The sequence below is a fragment of the Ranitomeya imitator genome, chromosome 4 (assembly GCF_032444005.1).
Source record: "Ranitomeya imitator isolate aRanImi1 chromosome 4, aRanImi1.pri, whole genome shotgun sequence".
Taxonomy (NCBI): domain Eukaryota; kingdom Metazoa; phylum Chordata; class Amphibia; order Anura; family Dendrobatidae; genus Ranitomeya; species Ranitomeya imitator.
The window spans coordinates 347,947,386-347,962,499 of NC_091285.1; the positions used below are offsets into that span (position 1 = coordinate 347,947,386).

The 15,114-nt window shown below is 45.1% G+C and overlaps 1 protein-coding gene across 3 annotated transcripts in view; it reads left to right on the top strand.

The window, feature by feature from the left end:
* CELSR1 (cadherin EGF LAG seven-pass G-type receptor 1) overlaps positions 1 to 15,114 on the top strand; it is a 232,138-nt gene that overhangs the window by 169,908 nt on the left and 47,116 nt on the right. For all 3 annotated transcript variants that reach the window (XM_069764986.1, XM_069764988.1, XM_069764989.1), the window contains exons 8-12: positions 150 to 275; positions 1,483 to 1,649; positions 4,267 to 4,452; positions 4,631 to 4,744; positions 14,188 to 14,362. In XM_069764986.1, coding sequence (XP_069621087.1) covers positions 150 to 275; positions 1,483 to 1,649; positions 4,267 to 4,452; positions 4,631 to 4,744; positions 14,188 to 14,362 — 768 coding nt within the window. The remainder of the gene's footprint in view (positions 1 to 149; positions 276 to 1,482; positions 1,650 to 4,266; positions 4,453 to 4,630; positions 4,745 to 14,187; positions 14,363 to 15,114) is intronic.

Consider the following 15,114-nt stretch of genomic DNA (forward strand, 5'->3'; position numbering starts at 1 on the left):
ATAACGATTAGTCCTTGAAGGTTTGCTCAATTAATATGCTAGAAATGTCTTTGAAACGGCCTTTTAGAACATATATATTTTTCAATAATGACCCAACTTAAAACTGTTCTTGCACGTGTTACTAATGGCTTGATATTCGTCATTTGAAGGTTGCTCTGCAAAGCGGAACTTTTGTGATACCAATACATGTCAGAACCAGGGGACCTGTGTTAATAAGTGGAACACCTACTTCTGCGATTGTCCTCTGCATTATGGAGGGAAAAATTGTGAGCAAGGTATGTACTGCTATTATTGTGACTTGCCAATAGTGTTGGCATACAGGGCCTAATTCATTATTTACAATTTTTTCTAAGTCCCTTTTTTTGTCTTGTGTATCTACTGACGTTCAGGCCAAATTTGTCAAAATGATGTAGGCAATTCATGAATTTTGGGCAAAATAAAAAATGTTCTTTACTCTCAGCCTTAGCCCGTTTTGTGACTTTTTAGTGCAATGTTAAACTGCTGCAAAATGTTGGCCAAAATGTCTGGCGTGCATAAAATTATTCGGGTGGGAGGGTTGGGAGGTGGCCTGGAATGCATATTTGACTTTTCCAAAAGAAAAACATCAGGAAATACTAAATTCTCTACACAGCAATCAACTAAAAGAAATAGGCAAACACAGAAACAAAAAAGGGACAAAACATCCAAAACACAACAGAAAAACCAGTGCTAATGCAACAGTAAATCCAGCCCACTTTGTATGTGGGTTATAATTTGTCCGGAGCTGTTTCCGAGTCATTACTTCATGCACAATCTTTCATTTCATGTATTACATGACGGACTTAAACTAGACTTCCTAATGTTCGGCATCATTGTGATGCATTTATATAAACAACATGATTAATTCAAATATTATGCTTCCAGTTTGATTAAAACACTACATATCAGACAGCTATGAATTAGGGCTGACGATGGTTTATAATTATGGAGTCTAACAGTGACTTAAAGGGAATCTGTCAGCAGGTTTTTTCCCCACCATCTGAGAACAGGATAATGTAGGAGCATAGATCCCGATTCCAGCAATGTATCACTTGCTTGGACTGATGCTGCAGTTTTGATAAAATAACTTCAGGTCTACCATTTTTCTGATGGCTGAGCTCTGTGTAACCTCTCCCAAACCAGTGATTGGCAGCTTTCTGCCTATGCACAGTGTACACAGAAAGCTGCCAATCAGTGGTGGGGCCGGGGTTATACAGAGCTCATAAATAAAGAGGACTACAGCATGTTTCCTAGTCCTCTAGTAATAATCACCTGATAATAAAGCAGAGATCTTATCAAAACAATTACAGTAAATTATCTTCTACATTATGCTGCTCCAAGAATGGGTGGCGAATACCTGGTGATAGATTCCATGTATTATTATTGCACAGCTTTTCTTCATCATTCAAACAGTATGAAATTTCAGAATTACCGTATTCCTTCTAATAAACTATTTTCTTTCAGTAATGCCATTTCCACAACGGTTCCAAGGAAATGGCATTGTTATATGGCCTGAGTTGGATGTTACAGTGTCGGTGCCATGGTTCATTGGGATAATGTTTAGAACCCGCCAGCCTACTGGCATGTTGATGCAAATTAATGCTGGTTCTTCAACAAAGATTAACATCCAGGTAGGTGAACAAGTGTTACTATGTAAGCTACTATGTAACCCGAGCTGCCGCCTTACCAACCACCCGAGCTACTACCACATCACCAACCACCCGAGCTGCCGCCTCACCAACCCCCCTAGCCGCCGCCACATCACCAACCACCCGAGCTACCGCCTCACCACCACCAGTGCTGCCGCATCACCAACCAACCGAGCTGCCGCCTCACCAACCACCCAAGCCACCGCCTCTCCAACCACCTGAGCCGCCGCCTCACCAACCACCCAAGCTGCCGCCACATCACCAACCACACGAGCTGCCACCTCACCACCACCAGTGCTGCAGCACCCGACCTCCTGTCTCTTCTCCATTATCCCATAGAACGTAAGTCCACAAGGACAGGGTCCTCTCCCTTCTGTACCAGTCTGTCACTGTAAATTTGTTTACTGTTAACGATATCTATAACCCTGTATGTAACCCCTTTTCTCATGTACAGCACCATGGAATTAATGGTGCTATTTAAATAAATAATAAAGTGTAGGACAATGCGTAGCAATACATCTGTAAGTAACGCATGAAATTCCACACCCATTGCTACTTGGGGTACTTAGACTGTGTCTGTTTGCTGTGGACGTCAGGAAAATCATCTGTCTAAGGGTCACTTCCGTCTGTCTGTCTGTCCTTCTGTCATGGTTATTCATTCGCTGATTGGTCTCGGCAGCTGTCTGTCATGGCTGCTGCGACCAATCCGCGATAGCCACAGTCCGATTAGTCCCTCCCCTACTCCCCTGCACTCGCTGCCCGGCGCCCGCTCCGTAATCCCCTCCACTCACCGCTCACACAGGGTTAATGGCAGCGGTAACGGCCCGCGGTGTAACGCACTCTGTTACCGCTGCTATTAACCCTGTGTGTCCCCAACTATTTACTATTGATGCTGCCTATGCAGCATCAATAGTAAAAATGTCATGTTAAATATAATAAAAAAAACAAAAAGCCTGCTATACTCACCCTCCGCCGCCTTTCCCGCTCCTCGCCACGCTCCCGGGACCGCTCCATTGCAAGCGGCAGCTTCTGGTCCCAGGGCTGGTGTGCGACAAGGACCTGCCGTGACGTCACGGTCATGTGACCGCGACGTCATCATAGGTCCTGCTCACACCAGCCCTGGGACCGGAAGCTGCCGCTTGCAATGGAGCGGTCCCGGGAGCGTTGCGTCGAGCGTCGCGAGGTGGCGGATGGTAAGTATAGCAGGACTTCAACGGCCCTTCGGAAGGTGAGTATATGTTTTCTTTTTTTTTAGTCTCTATACTACGTGGCTCTGTGCTGGGCAATATACTACGTGACTGGGCAATATACTACGTGGCTCTGCTATATACTATGTGACTGGGCAATATACTATGTGGCTGGACAATATACTCCGTCGCTGGGCAATATACTACGTGGCTCTGCTATATACTATGTGGCTGGGCAATACGTGACTGGGCAATATACTACGTGGCTGTGCAATATACTACGTGGCTGGGCAATATACTACGTGACTGGGCAATATACTACGTGGCTGGGCAATATACTACGTGACTGGCCAATATACTACGAGGCTGGGCAATATACTACGTCGCTGGGCAATGTACTATGTAGCTGGGCAACATACTACGTGACTGGGCAATATACTACGTGGCTGGGCAATATACTACGTGACTGTGCAATATACTACGTGGCTGGGCAACATACTACGTGGCTGGGCAATATACTACGTGGCTGGGCAATATACTACGTGGACATGCATATTCTAGAATACCCGATGCGTTAGAATCGGGCCACCATCTAGTATATATATATCACCCAAGGTCTCCTAAGTTGCTCTTAAAAGCTGACCTGCTAATTTACTAAAGGACCACTGTAGTGATTTTTGCGAGATATGAGGTATATGAGTGTAATTAGTGTAGAAAAATATTTAGAATTGAGAGTCTAAATTCTAAATATTTTTCTATCTACTGGCTAACACGGTACCAAGATATATTTCTTTCCTGTAATTAGTGTAGTAATATGCTCACCGGCCTCCGGCTTCTCCAGGTATCAGCCCCGCTCCTGCACGGCATTTGTGACCTGCCCAGTCGCACAGTGGCTGTTGTGTGAAGCGGGGGAACTTTGTGAGTGTTCTCAATGTAAATCTATGTGACTTTAGGACAAGGTATTAGGACAAGGTTCTGTAGCCTGATTGTGAGTCCCATAGACTAACATTGAGATTGTAGCCACCGCTCCACATAGTGATCTGTCAGGATACAGACGCCGGAGTGGGGGGATACCGGGAGAAGACCACTACCGGTGAGTATGTTACTACACCAGTTACACTCATATAAGTGATATCTAGCACGTGGGAAAATTAACTATCAATGTAATTTCCCCCTGCCATATACTATTAAGGGTGTGCACCTACCAGTCTGCCGGCATCCATGTCTTCTCTCCACAGACAGAGAATATTTTCTTGCCCAGCATTCTTAGACATCCGATGTACATTGGATCTAATTTTGGATGCCCACTGTTGCAGTCCATATATAATTATATATGGTATACATCAGCAATGATCACATGATACTTGGCAGTAGAAATAACATGTAGAACTACAACACTTTTTTTCCAACAGATCTTGAACAGTTACCTGGACTTTGAAGTGTACAGTGGCGTCACTCGTGTAGCTGGTATGAAGATCCAGCAGATGAGGGTCAGTGACGGAGAATGGCATCACCTGCTCATAGAGCTGAAGAGCTCCAAGGATGGGAAGGACATCAAGTATTTGGCCATCATGTATCTGGACTATGGGGTTTATCAGGTAGAAATTAATCTGCCATCATACAAGTTTGTAAAGTTGCAGTTTACCTTTAACCTGTCATGTAAAAGTTCTTTTTGTACATCTAGTTCGCGAGAAAGTGAAACTCGAGGAAAGAGTTAATGATTCCACTAAAATAAAGGATTATTTGCTCATAGTGTTTTCCTCTGCGTCTTGACAGAACTCTGTGGAAATTGGCAATGATCTTCCGGGTGTGAAACTGAAGGCCATCTTTGTTGGTGGATTATCTGACACAGACGGCCATGTAGCACAGGGCTTCACTGGCTGCATGAAGGTAACTTTTTAGTATTAATAGTAATTATTTTAAAAAAATTTTCTTCCTTCACTAAATAGTAGACCAACTATACATTCACTTTATTATTGGTAAGGCTAGGGTCACATTGCGTTAGGGCAGTCCGTATAGCGCATAGCGCTACGGACTGTGCTAACGCAATGTCCCAAAAGGGATTGCGTTAGCCGATCCCGCTAGCGCAGATCCCCTATCTGCGCTAGCGAGGAACGGACCGCAAACGCTGCAAGCAGCGTTCGCGGTCCGCCACTCAAATGACAGGCAATGGCGGCGTTAACGGACTACGTTACACCGCGTTATGCCGCGGTGTAACGTAGTCTGTTAAACGCGGTCACATAACGCAATGTGACCCTAGCCTTAGTCTACGCTCCCACAGTATTTGGTGAGTTTTTGATGTTACAGATTTTCTGGATCTATTAGCTATATTAGGTTACTTGTAATTTTTTATTACATTTTTTATGCTTTCTAGTATTTGGCTTTTGTAAAACTTTATTGCCACGGTCATTTGTGTTGTTTTAGTGTGTTTCTGCTGTGGAAATGGAATCAAAACACATATGTTGTTTTTATTGTGGATTTTTCTCATCTCATTAAAGTGTATGGGAAAAATCTTTAAAAAAAACATCTATTTACTACAACAGAGATAGACATGTTGCGAATTTCAAACACATGCTTCAGGTCAGTGTACGTTATGTAAAAAAAATAAGCACAGTGGGCAGGATATTCCTATAAATCCCATATACCGTGCATACTCGAGTTTTTTGTTTTGAAAACAACCCCCTCGGCTTACACGCTAGTCATTGTCCCAGACGATGAAGGGGGAGCGGCAGCGGGTCACAGGAGGCAGGAACCGGTGGCTGCAACTAACTCCTGTGCCCGCTGCTAAAGAGAAATTAATATTCACTGTGCTGGCCGTGAATATTCATTTCTCTGTAATAGCGCGCACAGTGTCAGCTACAGCCGCCAACTTCCAGCAGCTGCCAGGGGGTCACGTGTCCCCACTACTAAAGAGAAATGAATATTCACCTCTCTCCACTCCCATAGGCGTGGAGAGAGGTGAATATTCATTTCCTTAAGTAGCCGTTACACGTGATCGCCCGGTGGCTGTGGCTGGCACTGTGCGCACTACTTAATGGCAATGGATACTCACTGCCCTCCACACACATAGTCCCGACGTGGGGAGCAGTGAGTATTCCGGCAGCTGTGCCCTGCTTGTGAGCAGCGCATGACGATCCTGCCATGCCCTACTTACAAGCATAAAGCAGCTGCTGGCACCTGAACAAGACACTGCGAGGGAGCGCAGGAAGGGTAAGTAGGATATCAGACGGCAACAACCGTGGCACACGCTGCAAACACGTTTCCTGCAGCGGTGCTCCAGGTGCGCAGAACGTCTGTGGAGATTATCTAATCTACCCGAAGATTTCATCCATTATAAGTTCATGCTAAAGACATACAATTCTGCCCTTCACCTCTCCAAACAAACCTACTTCAACACCCTCATCACCTCCCTGTCCAATAACCCTAAACGTCTCTTTGACACGTTCCAGTCCCTACTCAACCCAAGAGAGCAGGCCCCAACCACGGATCTCCGTGCTGACGATCTGGCCAATTACTTCAAAGAAAAAATTGACCACATTCGACAGGAAATCATCTCCCAATCTCTTCATACCATGCACTGTCCTCCCTCCCCCACTGCATCTAGTTCACTCTCTGACTTTGAAGCAGTTACAGAAGAAGAAGTAAGCAGGCTCCTTGCATCTTCTCGCCCGACCACTTGCACCAGTGACCCCATTCCAAAACATCTCCTCCAGTCCCTTTCCCCGGCTGTCACCTCTCACCTAACAAAAATATTCAACCTTTCCCTCACTTCCGGTATTTTTCCCTCCTCATTTAAGCATGCCATCATACATCCATTACTTAAAAAACCATCCCTCGATCAAAACTGTGCCGCTAATTATAGACCTGTCTCTAATCTTCCCTTCATCTCTAAACTCCTCGAACGCCTGGTCCACTCCCGTCTTACCCGCTATCTCTCAGATAACTCTCTTCTCGACCCTCTTCAATCTGGCTTCCGCTCTTTACACTCTACTGAAACTGCCCTCACTAAAGTCTCTAATGACCTACTAACAGCTAAATCTAATGGTCACTACTCCATGCTAATTCTCTTGGATCTCTCTGCAGCATTCGACACTGTGGATCATCAGCTCCTCCTCACTATGCTCCGCTCCATCGGCCTCAAGGACACCGTTCTCTCCTGGTTCTCCTCCTATCTCTCTGACCGATCCTTCACTGTATGTTTTGCTGGTTCCTCCTCCTCTCACCTTCCCCTTACTGTTGGGGTTCCTCAAGGATCAGTCCTAGGCCCCCTCCTCTTCTCGTTGTATACTGCCCCTATTGGACAAACAATCAGTAGATTTGGTTTCCAGTACCATCTCTATGCTGACGACACCCAATTATACACTTCTTCTCCTGATATCACACCGACCTTTTTAGAAAACACCAGTGATTGTCTTACCGCTGTCTCTAACATCATGTCCTCCCTCTATCTGAAACTAAACCTGTCAAAAACTGAACTCCTCGTGTTCTCTCCCTCTACTAACCCACCTTTGCCTGACATTGCCATCTCCGTGTGCGGTTCCACCATTACTCCAAAGCAACATGCCCGCTGCCTTGGGGTCATCCTTGATTCTGACCTTTCATTCACCCCCTACATCCGATCACTGGCTCGCTCTTCTTACCTGCATCTCAAAAACATTTCTAGAATTCGCCCTTTTCTTACTTTCGACTCTGCAAAAACTCTTACTGTTTCACTTATTCATTCTCGTCTGGACTATTGTAACTCTCTACTAATCGGCCTCCCTCTTGCAAAACTCTCCCCGCTCCAATCTGTCCTGAATGCTGCAGCCAGGATCATATTCCTCACCAACCGTTACACCGATGCCTCTACCCTGTGCCAGTCATTACACTGGCTACCCTGTTGTGAATTTGCTTTTTGGCTCCCTCTAGTGGTTACTAGTTTTTTGACTCTGGTTTTTCTGTCTTTCCTTTTATCCGCACCTGGGTCGTTAGTTAGGGGCGTTGCTTTATAAGCTCCCTGGACACTCAGTTCTATGCCTGGCAACGTAGTTATCAGAGCTAATCTGCTGTGCTCTTGTCTACTGATCCTGGTCCGGTTATTCAGCTAAGTCATTTACTTTGCTTTTTGCTATTTGTTTTTGGTTTTGTATTTTTGTCCAGCTTGTTCCTAATCTGTATCCTGACTTTTGCTGGAAGCTCTAGGGCGCTGGTGTTCTCCCCCCGGACCGTTAGACGGTTCGGGGGTTCTTGAATTTCCAGTGTGGATTTTTGATAGGGTTTTTTGTTGACCATATAAGTTACCTTTCTATATTCTGCTATTAGTTAGCGGGCCTCTCTGTGCTAAACCTGGTTCATTTCTGTGTTTGTCATTTCCTCTTACCTCACCGTTATTATTTGTGGGGGGCTTCTATCCTGCTTTGGGGTCCCTTTCTCTGGAGGCAAGAGAGGTCTTTGTTTTCCTCTACTAGGGGTAGTTAGATTCTCCGGCTGGCGCGAGTCATCTAGGATCAACGTAGGTATGACCCCCGGCTACTTCTAGTGTTGGCGTTAGGAGTAGATATATGGTCAACCCAGTTACCACTGCCCTATGAGCTGGATTTTTGTATCTTGCAGACTTCCACGTTCCTCTGAGACCCTCGCCATTGGGGTCATAACAGTTTGCCAGGCCAATATTAAATGTTTAATGCATTGCAAAAGAGGGATTATAAGAAAGAAGATTCTGAGCATTTTTTTTTTCTTCATCCCCTTTACCTCAGAGTGGCTTATGCTTGCTGCAGACATGAATGTCCAGACCTTGATTACAAGTGTGGACCAGCTGGCTACTCGTGTGCAGGGCATACAAGATTATATTATCAGAAGTCCTGGGTCAGAACCTAAGATACCGATTCCTGAACTGTTTTCCGGAGACAGGTTTAAGTTTAGGAATTTCAAGAATAATTGTAAATTGTTTTTGTCCCTGAGACCCTGTTCATCTGGAGACTCCGCTCAGCAAGTAAAAATTGTTATTTCGTTCTTACGGGGTGACCCTCAAGATTGGGCTTTTTCGCTGGCGCCAGGAGATCCGGCATTGGCTGATATTGATGCGTTTTTTCTGGCGCTCGGTTTACTTTATGAGGAACCCAATCTTGAGATTCAGGCAGAAAAGGCCCTGCTGGCTATGTCTCAGGGGCAGGACGAGGCTGAAGTGTATTGCCAAAAATTTCGGAAATGGTCCGTGCTGACACATTGGAACGAGTGTGCACTAGCCGCTAATTTTAGAAATGGTCTTTCTGATGCCATTAAAGATGTTATGGTGGGTTTTCCCATGCCCACAGGTCTGAATGATGCTATGGCACTGGCTATTCAAATTGACCGGCGATTGCGGGAGCGCAAGACCGCAAATTCCCTCATGGTGTTGTCTGAACAGACACCTAATTCGGTGCAATGTGATAGAAAAACCGCAAATTCCCTCATGGTGTTGTCTGAACAGACACCTGATTTAATGCAATGTGATAGAATCCTGACCAGAAATGAGCGGAAAATTCATAGACGCCGGAATGGCTTGTGCTACTACTGTGGTGATTCTACACATGTTATCTCAGCATGCTCTAAACGTATAGCTAAGGTTGTTGGTCCGGTCACCGCTGGAAATTTGCAACCTAAATTTATTCTGTCTGTAACTTTGATTTGCTCACTGTCGTCTTATCCTGTCATGGCGTTTGTAGATTCAGGTGCTGCCCTGAGTCTTATGGATCTGTCATTTGCTAAGCGCTGTGGTTTTACTCTTGAACCATTAGAAAATCCTATTCCTCTTAGGGGTATTGATGCTACGCCATTGGCAGCAAATAAACCGCAGTATTGGACACAGGTTACCATGTGCATGACTCCTGAACACCGCGAGGTAATACGTTTTCTTGTTTTACATAAAATGCATGATTTGGTTGTTTTAGGGCTGCCATGGTTACAGACCCATAATCCCGTCCTGGACTGGAAGGCTATGTCAGTTTCTAGTTGGGGCTGTCGTGGTATTCATGGGGATACCCTGCCTGTGTCTATTGCTTCTTCTACGCCTTCGGAAGTTCCGGAGTATTTGTCTGATTATCAGGATGTCTTTAGCGAGTCCAGGTCCAGTGCATTGCCTCCTCATAGGGACTGTGACTGTGCTATAGATTTGATTCCAGGCAGTAAATTTCCTAAGGGAAGACTCTTTAATCTGTCGGTACCTGAACATACCGCTATGCGTTCGTATATCAAGGAGTCTTTGGAGAAAGGACATATTCGTCCGTCTTCTTCCCCTCTTGGTGCAGGATTCTTTTTTGTGGCTAAAAAGGACGGATCTTTGAGGCCTTGTATTGATTATCGGCTTTTAAATAAGATCACTGTCAAATTTCAGTATCCTCTGCCGCTGTTGTCTGACTTGTTTGCCCGAATTAAAGGTGCCAAGTGGTTCACCAAGATAGACCTTCGTGGTGCGTACAACCTTGTGCGCATTAAGCAAGGTGATGAATGGAAAACCGCATTCAATACGCCCGAAGGTCATTTTGAGTACTTGGTGATGCCTTTTGGGCTCTCCAATGCGCCTTCAGTTTTTCAGTCCTTTATGCATGACATTTTCCGGAAGTATCTGGATAAATTTTTGATCGTTTATCTGGATGATATTTTGGTTTTTTCTGATGATTGGGACTCGCATGTGGAGCAGGTCAGGTTGGTCTTTAAAATTTTGCGTGAAAATTCTTTGTTTGTCAAAGGCTCAAAGTGTCTCTTTGGTGTACAGAAGGTTCCCTTTTTGGGGTTTATTTTTTCCCCTTCTGCTGTGGAGATGGACCCGGTCAAGGTCCGAGCTATTCTTGATTGGACTCAGCCCTCGTCAGTTAAGAGTCTTCAGAAGTTCTTGGGTTTCGCTAACTTCTACCGTCGTTTTATCGCTAATTTTTCTAGCATTGTGAAACCTTTGACGGATATGACCAAGAAGGGCTCCGATGTAGCTAACTGGGCTCCTGCTGCCGTGGAGGCTTTCCAGGAGTTGAAACGCCGGTTTACTTCGGCGCCTGTTTTGTGCCAGCCCGATGTCTCACTTCCCTTTCAGGTTGAGGTGGATGCTTCGGAGATTGGAGCAGGGGCCGTTTTGTCGCAGAGAGGCCCTGGTTGCTCTGTTATGAAACCTTGTGCCTTTTTCTCTAGGAAGTTTTCGCCTGCCGAGCGAAATTATGATGTGGGCAATCGGGAGTTGTTGGCCATGAAGTGGGCATTTGAGGAGTGGCGTCATTGGCTCGAGGGTGCTAAGCATCGTGTGGTGGTCGCCTCTGATGTTCATGCGGCCGATTTAGTTCGTGCCTTTCATGCCGCTCATCCTGATCGCCCTGGTGGTCGTGGTGAGGGTTCGGTGACCCCTCACTAAGGGGGGGGTACTGTTGTGAATTTGCTTTTTGGCTCCCTCTAGTGGTTACTAGTTTTTTGACTCTGGTTTTTCTGTCTTTCCTTTTATCCGCACCTGGGTCGTTAGTTAGGGGCGTTGCTTTATAAGCTCCCTGGACACTCAGTTCTATGCCTGGCAACGTAGTTATCAGAGCTAATCTGCTGTGCTCTTGTCTACTGATCCTGGTCCGGTTATTCAGCTAAGTCATTTACTTTGCTTTTTGCTATTTGTTTTTGGTTTTGTATTTTTGTCCAGCTTGTTCCTAATCTGTATCCTGACTTTTGCTGGAAGCTCTAGTGCGCTGGTGTTCTCCCCCCGGACCGTTAGACGGTTCGGGGGTTCTTGAATTTCCAGTGTGGATTTTTGATAGGGTTTTTTGTTGACCATATAAGTTACCTTTCTATATTCTGCTATTAGTTAGCGGGCCTCTCTGTGCTAAACCTGGTTCATTTCTGTGTTTGTCATTTCCTCTTACCTCACCGTTATTATTTGTGGGGGGCTTCTATCCTGCTTTGGGGTCCCTTTCTCTGGAGGCAAGAGAGGTCTTTGTTTTCCTCTACTAGGGGTAGTTAGATTCTCCGGCTGGCGCGAGTCATCTAGGATCAACGTAGGTATGACCCCCGGCTACTTCTAGTGTTGGCGTTAGGAGTAGATATATGGTCAACCCAGTTACCACTGCCCTATGAGCTGGATTTTTGTATCTTGCAGACTTCCACGTTCCTCTGAGACCCTCGCCATTGGGGTCATAACACTACCCATCCACTCCAGAATCCAGTACAAAACTACTACCCTCATCCACAAAGCACTCCATGGCTCAGCACCACCCTACATCTCCTCCCTGGTCTCAGTCTACCACCCTACCCGTGCCCTCCGCTCCGCTAATGACCTCAGGCTAGCATCCTCAATAATCAGAACCTCCCACTCCCGTCTCCAAGACTTTACACGTGCTGCGCCGATTTTTTGGAATGCACTACCTAGGTTAATACGATTAATCCCCAATCCCCACAGTTTTAAGCGTACCCTAAAAACTCATTTGTTCAGACTGGCCTACCGCCTCAATGCATTAACCTAACGATCCCTGTGTGGCCTATTTATAATAAAAAAAAAAAAAAAAGTTCCTCGCATCATGTTCTCATACACTTTATGCAGTATTAGCCCTCTGTGTCTGTACTGCTACATACTGGTTCATGCAGCTTTACATGAACACCTGAGCCTTACACTATAGCTGGTCCGAATAACTAAAGCAATTGTTACCATCCACCTCTCGTGTCTCCCCTTTTCCCCATAGTTTGTAAGCTTGCGAGCAGGGCCCTCACTCCTCCTGGTATCTGTTTTGAACTGTATTTCTGTTATGCTGTAATGTCTATTGTCTGTACAAGTCCCCTCTATAACTTGTAAAGCGCTGCGGAATATGTTGGCGCTATATAAATAAAAATTATTATTATTATTATTATTTTCTTTTTTTTTAATGCTTTTTTGGTGGGAGCCATGCATGCAAGGATAGGGATGAGAGTGCCATGCATACAAGGATAGGAATGAGGGGACCATGCATACCAGGATACGGATGAGGAACCATGCAAACCAGGATAGGGATGAGGGGATCATGCATACCAGGATAGGGATGAGGGATCATGCATACCAGGATAGGGATGAGGAACCATGCATACCAGGATGGGGATGAGGAGCCATGCATACCGAGATGGGGATGAGGGGGCCATGCATACCAGCATGGGGATGAGGAGGCCATGCATACCAGGATGGGGATTAGGAGGCCATGCATAAAGGATAGGGATGAGGAGCCATGCATACCAGGATAGGGATGAGGGGACCATGCATACCAGGGTAAGGATGAGGAGCCATGCAAACCAGGATGGGAATGAGGAATCATTCATACCAGGATGAGGATGAGGGGGCCATGCATACCAGAATGGGAATGAGGAACCATTCATACCAGGATGGGGATGAGTAGGCCATGCATACCAGGATGGGGATGAGTAGGCCATGCATACCAGGATGGGGATGAGGATGCCATGCATACCAGGATGGGGATGAGGAGGCCATGCATACCAGGATGGGGATGAGGAGGCCATGCATACCAGGATGGGGATGAGGAGGCCATGCATACCATGATGGGGATGAGGGGGCCATGCATACCAGGATAGGGATGAGGAACCATTCATACCAGGATAGGGATGAGGATGCCGTGCATACCAGGATGGGGATGAGAGGACAATGCATACCCGGCTTATACTGGAATCAATAAGTTTTCCCAGTTTTTCAAGGCAAAATTAGGTGCCTTGGCTTATACGCGACTCAGCTTATACTCAAGTTTTATGGTACTTCCCTGGAACTGTAATTCATCAAAAACTCAGGACCTTTGCCTAAGGCTAGGGAGGGTCACACAAACATATTTTCTCTCATCCGAGAGAATCGGGCCAATTGTGCTAATCACACTCTCATCGGAGTATGGTCAGAGTGTGATTCGATTTTCTCAGAGTAGGAGAATATTGGGGAAAAAAAATGTCTCCATCTTTTCAATTTTGTAAGTCCGTGAAAATCAGACTACACTCAGGTGTCATCAAAGAGAAGTCCATTTTATTTTCCATGGAATCATTGACGTTCCTGTCCGATTGTTATCCGTTTCAGATTGGATATGCTGCAGTTTTTTTTCTAGGACCGTCTCGGTCATGGCTCCATTGGTCCGAGTGCGATCTAATATTTTTTCTGAGTGCACTGGGAACGAAAATACGGTCGTCTGCACAGGCCCTTAGGGTGTTCTTACTGTCCTGTTTTTCTCTTGGATGACCAAAAGGAACCGTTAGTAATACTTGCGTGCACTGTTTACAAGAGGCATCAAAGAAATAAATTACTGCCGTAAATTATTGCATCAAGTGAAATTATCATTGTCATAGCATGGTCATTGGTGTAAACGCCTTATCCTCTATTATTCAATATTTAGGGAGTAAGAATGGGAGAAACGGCAACGAATATAGGAACACTTAACATGAATAAGGCTGAAGTCATCAACGTGGAAAGTGGCTGTGAGGTTGACAATCCTTGTGATGCCAATCCATGTCCTTACAACAGTGACTGCACTGATGATTGGGATAGTTTTTCTTGTAACTGTGAACCAGGTAGGACTAACTTCATACATTTTGCATTTGTTTAAAAGTAGGTTTGTATATACGTTTATGTACAGAAAAGCCATTCTTTATACTTTTGGTGGAAGCTGGGAAAAAATGTGTTCTTTAAGGTTGAGTCTCATGACAAAATAGAAGCCAGCATAGAAATCTGAAGATCAGGACAAGTCCAGTTCTCTAACCCATTATAGACAGTTGCAGTTGGTGGAGGAAGCATTTCACCTGTGCTGGCCAACCATATAATGCACACACCGCCAAGTTCTCCATGACTTAATTATGCTCAGATAAGGCATATTGACAGGGTTAAGGTCACCCTGAGAATTATCTTTATCAAAAAGTAGCTGTAAAAAAGGACCCGAGAATTATCTTTATCAAAAAGTAGCTGTAAAAAAAGGACTATTTTTAATATACAGTGTAATATGTATTAACAACTGTAGAATTGGTGGAGAAAGGTTGAACTTGATGGACTTAGGTCTTTTTTCAACCTGTGTAACTCAGTAATGATTATTTGTAGCCCCTAAGAGATTAAGGGGTTTAGGTTATAATTACTATGTCTGGTGAGCATTCTAAACTGGCAAATTTCAATAATATATTAAATGTAATCTTATAAGGCACTGCCAGACTCGAGCAGTCCATCCATGCAGCAGACAGGAGTCACTGATCATATATCAGCATACTTGGCTACTTGTGCACCGTGTTGTATAATAGTGACCTAATGTGCACCTTGTGACCCTAAACTACCAAGG